Consider the following 14,732-nt stretch of genomic DNA (forward strand, 5'->3'; position numbering starts at 1 on the left):
ATGTCTTAGATTTAAGTCTTTGATCCATCTTGAGTTGATTTTTGTGTGAGGTGAGAGATGAGGGACCCAGTTTTATTGTTCTACATATGGCTTGCCAGTTATCCCAGAGTCATTTGTTGAATAGGGTGTCCTCTCCCCACTTTATGTATTTGTTTGCTGTATCAAAGTTCAGTTGACTGTAAGTATTTTGTTGTATTTCTGGGTTCTCTATTCTGTTCCATTATTCTGAGTGCCTAGTTGTATATCAATACCAATACCATGTTGTTTTGGTAACTGTAGCTTTGTGGTATATGGTTTGAAGTTTGGTAATGTGATGCCTCCAGATTTGTTATTTTTGATTAGTCTTACTTAGGCTATGCAGGTTGTTTTTTGGTTCTATGTGAATTTTAGGATTTTTTCTAGTTCTGTGAAGAACAATCATGGTATTTCGATGGGAATTGCTTTGAATCTGTAGATTGCTTCTGGCAGTATGGTGATTTTCACAATATTGATTCTACCCATCCTTCAGCATGCGATGTGTTTCCATTTGTTTCTGTCATCTGATTTCTTTCAGCAGTGTATTGTGGTTTCCCTTGAGATCTTTCACCTCCTTGGTTAGGTATATTCCTATTTTTTTTTTTTTTTTTTTTTTAGCTGTTGTAAAGGGGGTTTAGTTCTTGATTTGATTCTCAGCTTGGTCACTGTTGGTGCATAGCAGAGATACTGATTTTTGTACATTGATTTTGTATCCTGAAACTTTATTGAATTCATTTATCAGCTCTGGGAGGTTTTTGGATGAGTCTTTAGGGTTTTCTAGGTATATGATCATATCATCAGTGAACAGTGACAGTTTGACTTCCTCTTTACTGATTTGGATGTTCTTTATTTCTGTCTCTCGTCAGGTCGCTCTGGCTAGGACTTCCAGTACTATGTTGAATAGAAATGATGAGAGCGGGCATCCTTGTCTTGTTCCAGTTCTTTCTCGGGGGAATACTTTGAACATTTCCCTGTTCAGTAATGCTGACTGTGTGTTAGTCATAGATGGCTTTTATTACCTTAAGTTATGTCCCTCCTATGCCAATTTTACTGAGGGTTTTAATCTTAAAGGGATGCTGGATTTTGTCAAATGCTTTTTCTGTATCTATTGAGATGATCACATAATTTTTGTTTTTAATTCTGTTTATGTGGTGTATCACATTTATTGACTTGCATATGTTAAACCATCCCTACATCCCTGGTATGAAACCCACTTGATTATGGTGTATAATCTTTTTATGCTCTTGGATTCAGTTAGCTAGTATTTTTGTTGAGGATTTTTGCTTCTATGTTCATCAGGGATATTGGTCTTTAGTTTTTCTTTTATTTAATGTCTTTTGCTGGTTTTGGTATTAGGGTGATACTGGCTTCATAGAATGTTTTAGGGAGCATTCCCTCTTTCTCCGTTTTTGGAATAGTTTCAGTAAGATTGGTAGCAATTCTTCTTTGAATGTGTGATAGAATTCAGCTGTGAATCTGTCCAGTTGTGAACTTTTTTGTTGGCATTTTTAAAATTATGGTTTCACTTTTACTGCTTTTTATTGGTTTGTTCAGAGTTTCTATTTCTTCCTGGCTTAATCTAGGAGGGTGTCTGTTTTCAGGAATTTATCCATCTCTTCCAGGTTTTCTAGTTTGTGCACGTGAAGGTGTTCATAGTAACGTTGAATGATCTTTTGTATTTTGGTGTCATCACCTATAATATCTCCTGTCTCGTTTCTGATTGAGCTTATTTGGATCTTCTCTCTTCTTTTCTTGGTTAATCTCACTACTGGTCTATCAATTTTGTGTCTCTTTTCAAAGAACCAGCTTTTCGTTTCATTTATCTTTTGTTTTTGGTGTTTTTTGTTTCAGTTTTATCTGTTTCTGCCCTGACCTTTATTATATCTTTTCTTCTGCTGGGTTTGGGTTTGTTCTTGTTTTTCTAGTTCCTTGAGGTGTCACTTTAGATTAGTCTGTTTGTGCCCTTTCAGACTTTTTTATAGGCATTTAATGCTGTGAACTTCCCTCTTAGCACCACTTTTGCTGTATCCCAGAGGTTTTGATTGATTGTGTCACAATTATTGTTTAGTTCAAATAATTTTTTAATTTCCATGTTGATTTCATTGTTGATACAAAGATCATTCAAGAGCAGATTATTTAATTTCCATATATTTGTATAGTTTTGAGGGTTTGTTTTAGAGTTAATTTCCAAATTTATTCCACTGTAGTCTGAGAGAGTACTTGATATAATTTCAGTTTTCTTAAATTTACTGAGACTTGTGACCTCTCATATGGTCTATCTGGTAGAATGTTCCATGTGCTAATGAATAGAATGTATATTCTGCAGTTGTTGGGTAGAATGTTCTGTAAATATCTGCTAAGTTCATTTGTTGTAGGGTATAGTTTAAGTTCATTGTTTCTTTGTTGACTTTCTGTCTTGATGACCAGTGTAGTGTTGTTAGTGGAGTATTAAAGTTCCCCACTATTATTGTGTTGCCATCTATCTTTTTTCTTAAGTAGTAGTAATTATTTTATAAATTTGTGAGCTCCAATATTAAGTGCATATATATTTAGGATTATGATGTTTTCCTGTTGGACTAATCCTTTTATCATCATATGATGTCCCTCTATGTCTTTTTTAACTGCTACTGCTTTAAAGTTTGTTTTGTCTGGTATAAGAATAGCTACTCCTGCTTGCTTTTGGTTTCCATTTCGTGGAGTGTCTTTTTCCACCCCTTTACCTTATGTGAGTCCTTATGTGTTAGGTGAGCCTCTTGAAGACAGCAGAAACTTGGTTGGTAAGTTCTTATCCATTCTGCAATTCTGTATCTTTTAAGTAGAGCATTTAGGCAATTTACATACAATATTAGTCTTGAGATATGGGGTACTGTTCTATTAATCATGCTAGTTGTTGCCTGAATACTTTGGGTGGTTTTTTTTTAATTGTGTTATGGTTTTATAGTCGCTGTGAAATTTATGCTTTTAGTAGGTTCTATTTTGGTGTATTTTGATAATTTTGTTTCAAGATCCATAATTCCTTTTAGCATTTATTTAATACTGGCTTTGTAGTGGTGAATTCTCTTAGCATTTGTTTGTCTGAAAAAGACTTTATCTTTCCTTCATTCATGAAACTCAGTTTTGCTGGATACAATATTCTTGGCTGATAATTATTGTTTACAGAGTCTAAAGATAAGACCCCAATCCCTTCTGACTTGTAGGGTTTCTGCTGAGAAATCTGTTAATCTGATAGATTTTCCTTTATAGGTTACCTGATGCTTTTTTCTCATAGCTCTTAAGATTCTTTGCTTCATCTTGACTTTAGATAGCCTGATGACTTTGTGCCTGGGTGATGATCTTTTTGTGATGAATTTCCCAGGTGTTCTTTGAGCTGCTTATATTTAGATGTCTACATCTCTAGCAAGGCCAGTGAAGTTTTCCTCAATTTTTCCCTCAAATACGTTTTCCAAACTTTTAGATTTCTCTTCTTCGTCAAGAACACCATAGTTATTATGTTTGGTCATTTAACATAATCCCAAATTTCTTGGAGGCTTTGTTCATTTTTTTAAGTTCTGTTTTCTTTGTCTTTGTCAGATTGGGCTAATTCAAAAGCCTTGTCTTTGAGCTCTGAAGTTATTTCTTCTACTTGTTCTAGTCTTGCTAAAACTTTCCAGTGCATTTTGTATTTCTCTAAGTGTGTCTTTTCCAGAAGTTGTGATTTTATTTTCATTATAATAGCTTTTTCTCTGGAGACTTTTTCATCCATACCCTATATATATATTTTTAATTTCTTTAAGTTGGTTTTCACATTTTTCTGGCACCACTTTGAGGAGCTTAATAATCAGGCTTCTGAATTCTTTATCTGGCAGTTCAGTGATTTATTCTTGGTTTGGATGCATTGCTGGAGAGCTAATGTGATCTTTTGGGGATGTTATAGAATCTTGTTTTATCATATTACCAGATTTACTTCTCTGGTTCCTTCTCATTTGGGGAGACTGTTTCAGTGGAAATATCTGGAACTCAAGGCCTGCTCTTCACATTCTTTTTTTCCATTGGGTGAGCCCTTAATGTGGTGCTCTTCCCTTCCCCTAAGGATGAGTCTTCCTGAGAACCAGACTGCAGTGATTGTTATTGCCCTTCTGGGTGCAGCCACCCAGCCGGGTTATCAGGCTCCGGACTGGTACTGGAGAATGTCTGCAAAGAGTCCTGTGATGTGATCCATCTTCAGATCTCCCAGCCATGAATACCAGAACCTGCTCTAGTGGAGGTGGCATGGTAGTGAAGTGGACTCTGTGGGAATCCTTGGTTATAGTTTTGTTTAGTGTGCTGGTTTTCTCAAATGCTGGCTATGCTAGCAGTGAAGTTGTCACATGGACAGACTCAGGACCTCTGGTTAGCCAGCACATTGCAGGAGGTGAAATTAGCTGTTGTTTTCTCCTTCTTTGGAGCAGGGTGGTTCTATTATGAGTTGCTGTAATGACTTGAGTTGGTTGGCCTCCAGCCAGGAGGTGGCACTTTCAAGGGAGCACCAGCTGTCATCAGAGAACGGGGGGATATAAGCTTGCCCTACCTTAGCCAGGATAAGTATTCAGGTTTCTCTGGCAACTGATGGGGCTGTAGAGCTCCCAAGAGTGCCTTTTGTCTTCGGCTACCAGGGCAGGTAGAGAAAAACCATCAGGTAGGAGCAGGGTTAGGCGGGTCTGAGCTCAGACTCTCCTTGTGCTGTGGCCACTGTGGGAGATGGCAGGATGGTTCTCAGGCCAATGGAGTTATGTTTTAGGGGGATTATGGCTGCCTCTACTGTGTCATACATGTCACCAGGGTAGTTGGGGAAAGCTAACAGTGACAGGCCTCACCCAGCCCCCACACAGCCAACAAGGCCAGTCTCACTCCTGCAGTGTCCCACCAACAGAGCTCAGTTTATATTCAGGCAGCAGCAGGCAGGGCTGAGATATGGCCCGAGGCTATAATCCTCCCCAGTGAGAAAGCAAGCAGGGCTTTCAGGCCTGCAGCCTGTCACAGGGTGTGGCTTCTGCACTCCTATCTGCACTTCCCATTCGCCCCCATGGATTTTGCTCAGGAAAATTTGCACTCAGTCAAAATTATTACAAACTTCAGCTAGAAGCTTCCTTTAACCTGTGGCCCCTTCCCAGTCCCACTGGCTGCCTTATCCAAGGACCCCTATGAGATAAAGCCAGGGATGACTTCAATGGGCTGGGGACTGGGATCTCCTACAGGGCTCTTCGTGCTGTTTGTCTTCTATTTTGCTTGGCTCCCTAAATTTATTTCATCTCTAGGTAAAGTTAAATCCTTCACCTGTGATCTGGATTTTTATGTTCCCCAATGTGTGTTCAGAGGTAGACTTTTCCCCACCTCACACTTTGGGAACTCACAGTTTTTCAGCTGTCTCACAGAGTTTGCAATGGCAAGCTACTTCTTTCAAAGGGTCTGTGAATTCCTTTGGTTTTCCTGATGTGTTCCTGCAGTGGTTCTTGGAGCAAAAGTTCATGATGTGAGTCTCCACACACTATTCCGTTCGTCCAAGTGGAAGCTGCATGTTAGTCCTGTGTCCTATCTGCCATTTTCCCCCATCAAAAATCACCTTATTATTTTTAATTGGGTCTATAAGAAGGTATCAAATCTAAATGTCCTTCCCTCCACTGCCACCAAATCTATATACTTTCCTGCACTTGTATCCATCTTCTCTACTGTGACAGTAGAGGAAGCATCACCACTCCTATAGGCTAATTCTTCTACTTGAATTCTGATTCCATTCCTTCTCACATCTTGATAAATTCCTTCTTTTGGTTAACTCTTCTTTTACTGGCAATAACAAACTTGAGTATCGCCCTGAAGCATTGCAAGTTGAGTTACAGAGCTGAGAAAGAAGCTGAGTTATTTGCTACATTATTACCCTTTACAACTCAGAGCTTATATCACCATTCTGGAACTTATACTTACACTATATAATTCTATTTAAGGGAAGGTTTACAGACCTGGTTATTGAGTCAGATTCAGCATTCATAGCGTGACATCCCTATCCTAGGAATGAAAGTAGAGTCTGTGCCCAGGTGTCCCTGAATAATATATCTTTACTTTCATCTCTTCAGTATTCTGGAAAGCCTGGCTTCCCAAATTTCCATCCTAAAAATAAAACAAACCCTCCTTTAAACCCATGACACCTTTCTACTTAATCCAGTCATTATTTATTTGACTTTGTAGCCAGACTTCATCAAGAAGCTCCTGACAGCCACTGTGTCTACTTTTTGCTTCAACTTAGTTTTTTCTTTTTCTCCACTACTTCTTGGAAATTAGCCTTGCCAAGGTACCCACTGCCTGCATGTTGCACAATCCAGTGGATTTTGTTACCTATTCACTTGACTTTCCAGAAACATGTAACACCGTTTACCACTCTTTGTTTTTTCTACCACAATACCCTCCTGATCTACCTGGTCTCCACCCTACCACCCACAATATTGACAATAAATTTCAAATATACAATGCATTACTATTAACTGTAGTCTCCATGCTCTACATTAGGTCTCCAGAAGTTATTAGTTTTACAACTCCACGTTTGTACCCTTTGATCAATGTCTCTCCATTTCCCCTTCTTTCTAACCACTAGTAACCACCGTTCTCCTTTGTTTTTATGAGTTCAACCTTTTTAGATTCCACATATGAGTGAGATTATGCAGTGTTTTGTCTTTCTGTGTCTGGCTTACTTCACTTAACATAATGTCTTCCAGATTCATTCATATTGTTGAAAATGGCAGAATTTTCTTCTTTTTTGGGGGGGGGCTGAAAAACATTCTATTATATATATGTCATAGTTTCTTTATCTGTTCCTTTATTGAGACATTTAGGTTGTTTCTGTATCTTGGCTGTTGTGAATAATGCTACAGTGAACTTGGGAGTGTAGATACCTCTTCAGATCTTAATTTCACTTCCTTTGGATATATACACAGAAGTGGGGTTGCTGGATTATATGGCAAGTTGTATTTTTATTTTGTTGAGGAATCTCCATAGTTTTCCACCATGCCTATAAAAATGTACATTTCTGCCAACAACGTATAAGGGTTTTTATCTACATCCTCGTGAAAACTTACATTTTGACTTTTTTATAATAGACCTCCTAACGGGTGAGAATATCTCATTGTGATTTTGACTTGCACTTCTCTGGTGATTAGTAATGTTGAGCACCTTTTCATATACCTCTTTGTATGTCTTCTGTCAAAGAAAATGTCTGTTCAGGTTCTGTTCCCATTTTTAAATCAAGTGACTTGCTTTTTACTATTGAGTTGTGGGAGTTATGTATATACTTTGGCTATTAACCCCTTATTGGAGATATGCTTTGCAAATATTTTCTTCTGATCCGTAAGTTGTCTTTTTATTTTGTCAATTATTTTGTTTGCTTTGTAGGAAGGAAATGTAATCCAGGTTGGTTTTTACTTCAGTAGCTTCCCCATAGCTCTTTGGTAAAAATCCATAAACTTCTCAGCATAGTGTACTATATAACACCTCTTTCTCCAACTTCATCTTATACCATTCCCTTCACCCTACTTACTAGATTAGCTATACTTCTCTCTTTGCCCAGGAGAGAAATAGTCTTCTGTCTTTGCCCAGGGTGGTGTGCATGTGTTACTTCTTTTGACTAGAATACCCTTTGTCTCGCTGGTGCTGAAGCTTAAATTTCAGCTCGTTAGGGAAGAATTCTGCAACTAGTCTGCATAAAATAAGCTTTTCTCTCATTATCTTCACATAAGCCTCATAATTGTTTCCCTCAAAGCACTTATCACACTTTGGGGTTTGTTTAGTGTTTTTTCTGTCTCTTCTGCTGTAAGCCTAATGGAGGTATGTCTTGCTCAACATTTTATTCCTAACATCTACTTTAGTGCCCGGTACTTGGTAACACCTCAGCAATTGTTGCTGAATTATTAGGTTGGTGCCAAAAAAAAAAAAAGAACTGCAATTACTTTTGCACCAGCCTAATAGTAAAAATCCATTAGGTAGTTGTGAATGTAGAATTGAACTTTGTTTGAAAAACGAAAACTCAAGATTTTCTGAAGTAAGAGAAAGAATGAGGAGGATATTCAAAGGGGAATATGGAGGGAAAAGGAGTGATCTAGTAGTCACTGGGCAATGGAAAGGCCTAATTAGAATGTGAGAGGAAAAAAGACTGCCAATTTGAATTGTGTATTTTTGGAGCATAGAATTTCCAGAAGATTTCAAGCAGGGCACAGCAAAATGTGAATGGAACAAAGCTGCTGGAAAAAGCATAGGGTTTTTTTTGTTTGTTTGTTTTTAAGAAAGCAGCTTCAGTAGAACAAAGAAAGAAACTAATTTGTTTTATAGGGTTTGAGTGGATTAAGAAAAATTAGAGGCATTAAATATAGATAAATTAGAGGCATTAAATACAGATAATTTAAGACAGAAGCAGAATGGCAAATGAAGTGTCTTAGAAGATCAAATACATCTAGATGTAGAAGAGATAGAAAGCCATATTTGAAAGCCAAGGGCATTTGGTAATTCTGTTGATTGTGGTAAAAGTTTAGATGAAGTATTATAAAACATCTACCTTTTTCATTGAGATACTACTTTTTAATTTTGCTTCTTAGAAGACTCTAAGACTCTTATTTTAAATTGTGGAATTATTTTTTCATCTTTTCAGTTAATATATTCTACTAAATTAAAAATGGTGAGATAGAGGTAAGAGTTGAACGTAGAGAAGAGAGAGGTTAAATTAACCTTCTACTGTCTGCCTTTTTCTTTCAGCTGGACAGCATGAGGTTGTAGCTATAGGCACAGGTGAATATAATTACAGCCAGGACATTAAGCCAAATGGAAGAGTATTGCATGACACTCATGCTGTTGTTACAGCAAGAAGGTCTCTTCTTAGGTAAGATAATACATGTATTAATGTTATTAAATATGAATGCCCTCAGCCCAAAGTAACTTCATATAAATGCCTTCATTTACAAATGGAATTTTATTGATCATAGAGCCAAGGATGTCACATATTCTTATCTAAGTCATCAGAATAATTCCATGTCATCTTTGGAACATTTATCATAGTAACTCCAAAGTCTACCCTGTGGATTTTAGTGGCTTCTATTATTAAGACCTGAACTCAGTTTTTGTTGTTTTGTTTTGTTTTGAAATGGAGTTTTGCTTTTGTTGCCCAGGCTGGAGTGCAGTGGCACAGTCTCTGCTTACTGCAATCTCTGGCTCCCAGGTCCAAGCTATTCTACTGTCTCAACTTCCCAAGTAGCTGGGATCACAGGCATGCGCCAACATGCCTGGCTAATTTTTTGTGTTTTAATAGAGACAGAGTTTCACCAGGTTGGTCAGGCTGGTCTCAAACTCATGATCTCAGGTGACCACCTGCCTTGGCCTCCCGAAGTACTGGGATTACAGGCGTGAGCCACCGCACCTGGCCAAACTCAGTTTTAAGAATCCTACAGTCAGCTAGGCACAGTAGCTCTCACCTGTAATGCCAACACGTTGGGAAGCTAAGGTGGGAGGGTTGCTGGAGTACAGGTGTTCGAGACTAGCCTGGGTAACATTGTGTCTCTACAAAAGTAAAATTAGCCAGGTATGGTGGCACGCAACTGTAGTCCCAGCTACTTTGGAGGATGAGGTGGGAGGATTGCTTAAGCCCAGAAGATCGAGGTTGCAGTGAGCCAAGACTGCTCCACTGTACTCCAGCATGGGCAATAGACTAACACCTTGTCTCAAAAAAAAAAAAAAAATCCTACAATATATTTTTTTGAAAGATAAAAATAACACTTTTTTATGACTAAAGTTACTGAAAAGTATAGCTTTTGATCCACACTCAGTAGGTTTGGTCTTATTTCACCCCTGAATAGCCATACTTATCCAAGGACAGCACCAGAAACCAACAGGTTTTCATTCATGAGGATTATGCAAAGTTTACCATAAAGCAGAGTATAGATAAGGGATTCTTGAGGCTGGCGTATCTTGAAGAGAGAGAGAGAAAAGGGCTTAGGTGAGCATGCCTAGTTTCTTTTTCCAGACTCAGTCACTCTGTTCTTTACAAGAGGAATGAATAGCAAGTGAGAAAGAAAGGAATTTGCAAGTCACTTCATATGAAAACATATAACATGGGAAATGAGTGCTATTTCTCATAATATCCACCAGCTTTTGGTTATTTTTTGTTTTTAATTCCTCTTTATTCCTACTAAATTAGGAATTCTTTTTTAAATTTTATAATTTCTTATTTTTAATTTTTGTGGGTATATAGTGTATATGTTTATAGTGTGCATAAGCTATTTTGATACAGTGCACAATAATCACTTTAGGGTAAATGGAGTATGTGTCAACTCAAGCATTTGTCTTGTGTTACAAAGATTTCAATTATACTCGTTTAGTTATTTTAAAATGTACAATTATTGACTATTGTCATCCTGTTGTGCCATGAAATACTAGATCTTATTCATTTTAGTTCTTTAAACCATTAAAATGACTTTTTATTTAACTTATGGATGTTTTGGGCGTTTTTTTTGTTTTTTGTTTGTTTGTTTCTTTGTTTTTGAGATGGAGTCTCGCACTGTTGCCCAGGCTGGAGTGCAGTGGTGCTATCTCCACTTACTGCAACCTCTGCCTCCCAGGTTCAAGCAATTCTCCTGCCTCAGCCTCTCAAGTAGCTGGGATTACAGGCACCTGCCACCATGCCCAGCTATTTTTTTGTATTTTTAGTAGAGACGGGGTTTCACTATGTTGGCCAGGCTGGTCTTGATCCACCCCCCTCAGCCTCCCAAAATGCTGGGATTATAGGGGTGAGCCACTGCACCCAGCCTCTTATGGATGTGTTCAAAGACACTCAAGTGAGAACAGGATAGCAAATTCTCATTCACCTTCAACAGTTATTAGCATTCTGCTGTCCTTGTTAAATCTCTGCATTCTCACTTTTTGTGTTGGTGTTTTCTTCAGTAGAGTATTTTAAAATAAATTTAGATACGTGTACCTGAAAAAATATAAATTTGTATCTCTAGTAATGAGGAATCCTATAATCCTAAAAGTTATTCAGCAAGACTATGAGGGTAATGCATCTCATTGCCCTCCACCCCCCGTCAGTGCTTATGGAATTATTTGACCTCTTTAAAAGCTACCTCTTTTGTGTTATTCCTAGTTATTCCTGTGCTTGGCATTTTTACATACTGTTGCTTAATTTTTACTGTATATTTTTGATGATGGGATTCAAGGGAGTATATCTTAAAGTCATGGTTTATTAAATAAGCAAAATAGTATTTGTCCTTGATTTGATTAGTTGTAGTCTTTCAGGAGATCTGCTTCCCTGTTTTAAAAAAAATTTTTTGAATTTTAAAATTTTTGATTATTGTGAATATATAATAGTTGTGCATATTTATAAGGTAAATGTGATATTTTGATACAACCGTTAAATGTGTAATGATCAAGTCAGGGTAATTGGGATATCCCTCTCCTCAATCATTTTTCATTTCTTTGTGTTTGGAGCATTCCAGTTCCACTCATTTAGTTATTTTGAAATACAATAAATTATCAGTAACTATATCTGCTTCATTTCTTTTTTTTTTTTTTTTTTGAGACGGAGTCTCGCTCTATCTCCCAGGCTGGAGTGCAGTGGCCGGATCTCAGCTCACTGCAAGCTCCGCCTCCCGGGTTCCCGCCATTCTCCTGCCTCAGCCTCCCGAGTAGAACTTATGGTGTTCATTGTATTGTTCCTATGCTCTTGTATTTTTTCTTTAAAACTATTAAGGAGCAGGGACCACAGTTTTTGTCATTTTTGTAGTAATTTGTTTGGGTAGGGAAGGGGAAATAGAAGTAAGGCCAAAAGTTGGCACTTCATCTGGGAGACTGGGAGCAGAACTGTCTGAGGAAGAAGGGAGGAATCAGTAGAGAAATGAGTCTTTTGCAGAAGATGATAGTTGGAAGACTCTAATGTGAAACAGAAGTGGAGTAGTCGAGAAAGAATGGTGTTTTAGGTTAGGTTACAGGGCAGACTGGGCTCCAGTTAAGAACTTTCAAGAACCTTAATTTTTCATTAAATAAAGCTAAGATTAATTTAGGAGTTCTTACCTGTGTCAAAACTTTTGACACGCAGGACATTGCTTGTGACACATATGGACACGATGCTCATTGAGATCCATCTTTTATAAAATTTATTACTTGACAAAATTATAACATTTATTTTAGGTACTTTTACAGACAACTTCTGCTCTTCTACAGCAAAAATCCTGCTATGATGGAAAAATCAATATTTTGTACAGAACCAACTTCTAATCTACTCACTCTTAAGCAGAATATCAACATTTGCCTTTACATGAACCAGTTGCCTAAAGGATCAGCCCAGATTAAGTCACAGTTGTAAGTATTACAGAAGTTGTTTTTAAAAGCAAGTAGGATGGCCATGCCACACATCTGACTTTCTACAGCAAATAGAACATGTAAATTCTAATTACCCATATTTTCTCTTCAGCTTTGAGTTGTTATTTGTGGCCTGCAGGAGACCCCAAATCCTTTTCCCCTCAATCTAATCTATTACTTCTACAGGTTGAGCTTCCCAAATCCAAAAGTCTGAGATTCAAAATGCTCCAAAATCAGAAACTTTTTGAGCACTGACATAACGCTCAAAGGAAATTCTCATTGGAGCATTTCATATTTCAGATTTTTGGATTTCTGTTCAACTGGTATGTGTAAAGCAAATATTCCAGTGTGAAGAAACCAAAATCTGAAACACTTCTAGTTCCAAGCATTTTAGATAAGCAACACTCAACCTGTACCTAAAAGTTGCATGTACTTCACCACTTTATTTGCTATGCTAGTAAAAAAAACTTCTGCTCCTTTCTACTTTGAAGACCTCATAAACTTTAGGAAGTGTGGATTTGTGCACTACTCACATATAAATACGAGAGTTAAGAAAAACTTTAACCTGTGGCCAAAATATTATTGCTTTGATGAATGAATATCAGGTAGCATAACATTTAAACAGTACAAACAAGAACAAAGAAGACGGTAAAAGTCACCTTAAGTCTGACCATCTAATGGTAAGTAAGTAAATAGGTAATATTTTTAAAAATATCCCTCTAGTAACACCTTTGAAAATGAGGTCAGGGTTCTCTAGAAAGAAACTTAAAGAAAAATAATTTTGCATTTTTAATGAAGATGACAAAGAAAAATAGTTTTCCTTTTTTTCATTCTTTCATTTTGTAGTTTTAAAAAAATTTCATACAGAGGAAGGAACTAATTCACAAACTATGATAGGGATAAAAATTAGTGTTTCTTTGAATTTTAAGGGACATGAAATGGTAATAATATGAAAAATATCTCTATTGGAGGCTCTAAATGTGGTTCATTTCTGTTTTATATTACTATTGTGGAATGAAGGCACTCCATTCCTGCCTTGCTTTCTTGCATCTGTTTCTGTTACTGGAATTAAATGTACACTGGGAAGTTAAACATGTTAGAGAACAGTTCTTAGGTACAGGTAGATTTTGTTCTGTCACCTTTGTTTTTTAAAGGAAGAAACTTTCTTTTCTTTCTCTAGACGTCTTAATCCACATTCTATATCTGCATTTGAAGCCAATGAAGAACTCTGTCTCCACGTGGCTGTTGAAGGCAAAATTTATCTGACTGTTTACTGTCCTAAAGATGGTGTTAATAGAATAAGCAGTATGTCCTCAAGTGACAAATTGACCAGATGGGAAGTGCTTGGTGTACAGGGAGCATTGCTGAGTCATTTTATACAGCCAGTTTACATCAGCAGTATACTAGTTGGTGAGTGAGATTTCATAACCTCCTGGGCCTCTTGCTCACTAAGCAAATCCTCTGTACTTATCAGTATAAAATTAGTTTTTGCATATATGAAACTTTAAGGTCAAAACACATATCTGCTGTTTTGTAGAGCTATTGGTTTCATGATAAATTATCAGGGAGAATGAATGAATCCCAAAGGTGGGAGGCAGAGATTGTGGGATAAAGATACCGTTTAAGTTGTAGTGACCATCCAGCTGGATAAGGAAATTCCAGAAAGAGCTCCTTCTGGTGCTTTGGGAAAGATCAGTGACACAGGGAGATGAGGGAAAGATCAGAGAAAAACCTTGGCTGTGAAGCTTATTTCTGAGGCCTTTCAATTTTCGAAGCACTCAGCATGCTGAAGTTTCATATTTTGAGGAGTTTTCTGTACCCCAACATTATTTTAAAGCGTTATTTTACTTTTCAAAAAGTTTGCAGAAACAAATTTTATGCTGTGGATATTCTGTAGATACTCATTTTGTCATTTTATGGTGGTGGAATTTTTAAATTTAAAACATGGGATCTAGGCTTGCATTAAAAGGGCATTTACTATATTTAAATAGAAAATTATCCAGAGTAATCTGGAAAAAAATTCTCTTTCTTGACTATTAAAAAATAGCTAGATTTGTATTCATTCTCAAGCTTTTTACAATATATCTTGCAAATTTGGTAACCCCTATTACAATGAATTTTTCTGCCTAAGTACTTCAAAAATGTTTGTCCAGAAGTTATTTCCATCTAGAGGTCCTTTTCATGTACTAATTTGATTTGTATAATTGAAGTGTAGAGAATCCTTCCTAGTGAAGAAATCCATTTTAAATACAGTTTGTGGACTTTTAAGAAGCAGCTGATAACCTTAGGGAATCTCTTATTCAGTCCTTTCCTTTTTTCTTTTCTTTTTCCGATCACATTCACAATGTTAATAAAATACTTGCCTAAAGTCTGTCAGT

The 14,732-nt window shown here is 37.1% G+C and overlaps 1 protein-coding gene across 2 annotated transcripts in view; it reads left to right on the forward strand.

Moving 5' to 3' along the window:
* Window positions 1-14,732, forward strand: part of ADAD1 (adenosine deaminase domain containing 1) — a 52,119-nt gene that overhangs the window by 20,689 nt on the left and 16,698 nt on the right. For both annotated transcript variants that reach the window (XM_005555851.5, XM_074040986.1), the window contains 3 exons: window positions 8,764-8,887; window positions 12,184-12,354; window positions 13,535-13,764. In XM_005555851.5, coding sequence (XP_005555908.1) covers window positions 8,764-8,887; window positions 12,184-12,354; window positions 13,535-13,764 — 525 coding nt within the window. The remainder of the gene's footprint in view (window positions 1-8,763; window positions 8,888-12,183; window positions 12,355-13,534; window positions 13,765-14,732) is intronic.

The sequence above is a fragment of the Macaca fascicularis genome, chromosome 5, assembly GCF_037993035.2.
Source record: "Macaca fascicularis isolate 582-1 chromosome 5, T2T-MFA8v1.1".
In the NCBI taxonomy this organism is placed as follows: Eukaryota; Metazoa; Chordata; class Mammalia; order Primates; family Cercopithecidae; genus Macaca; species Macaca fascicularis.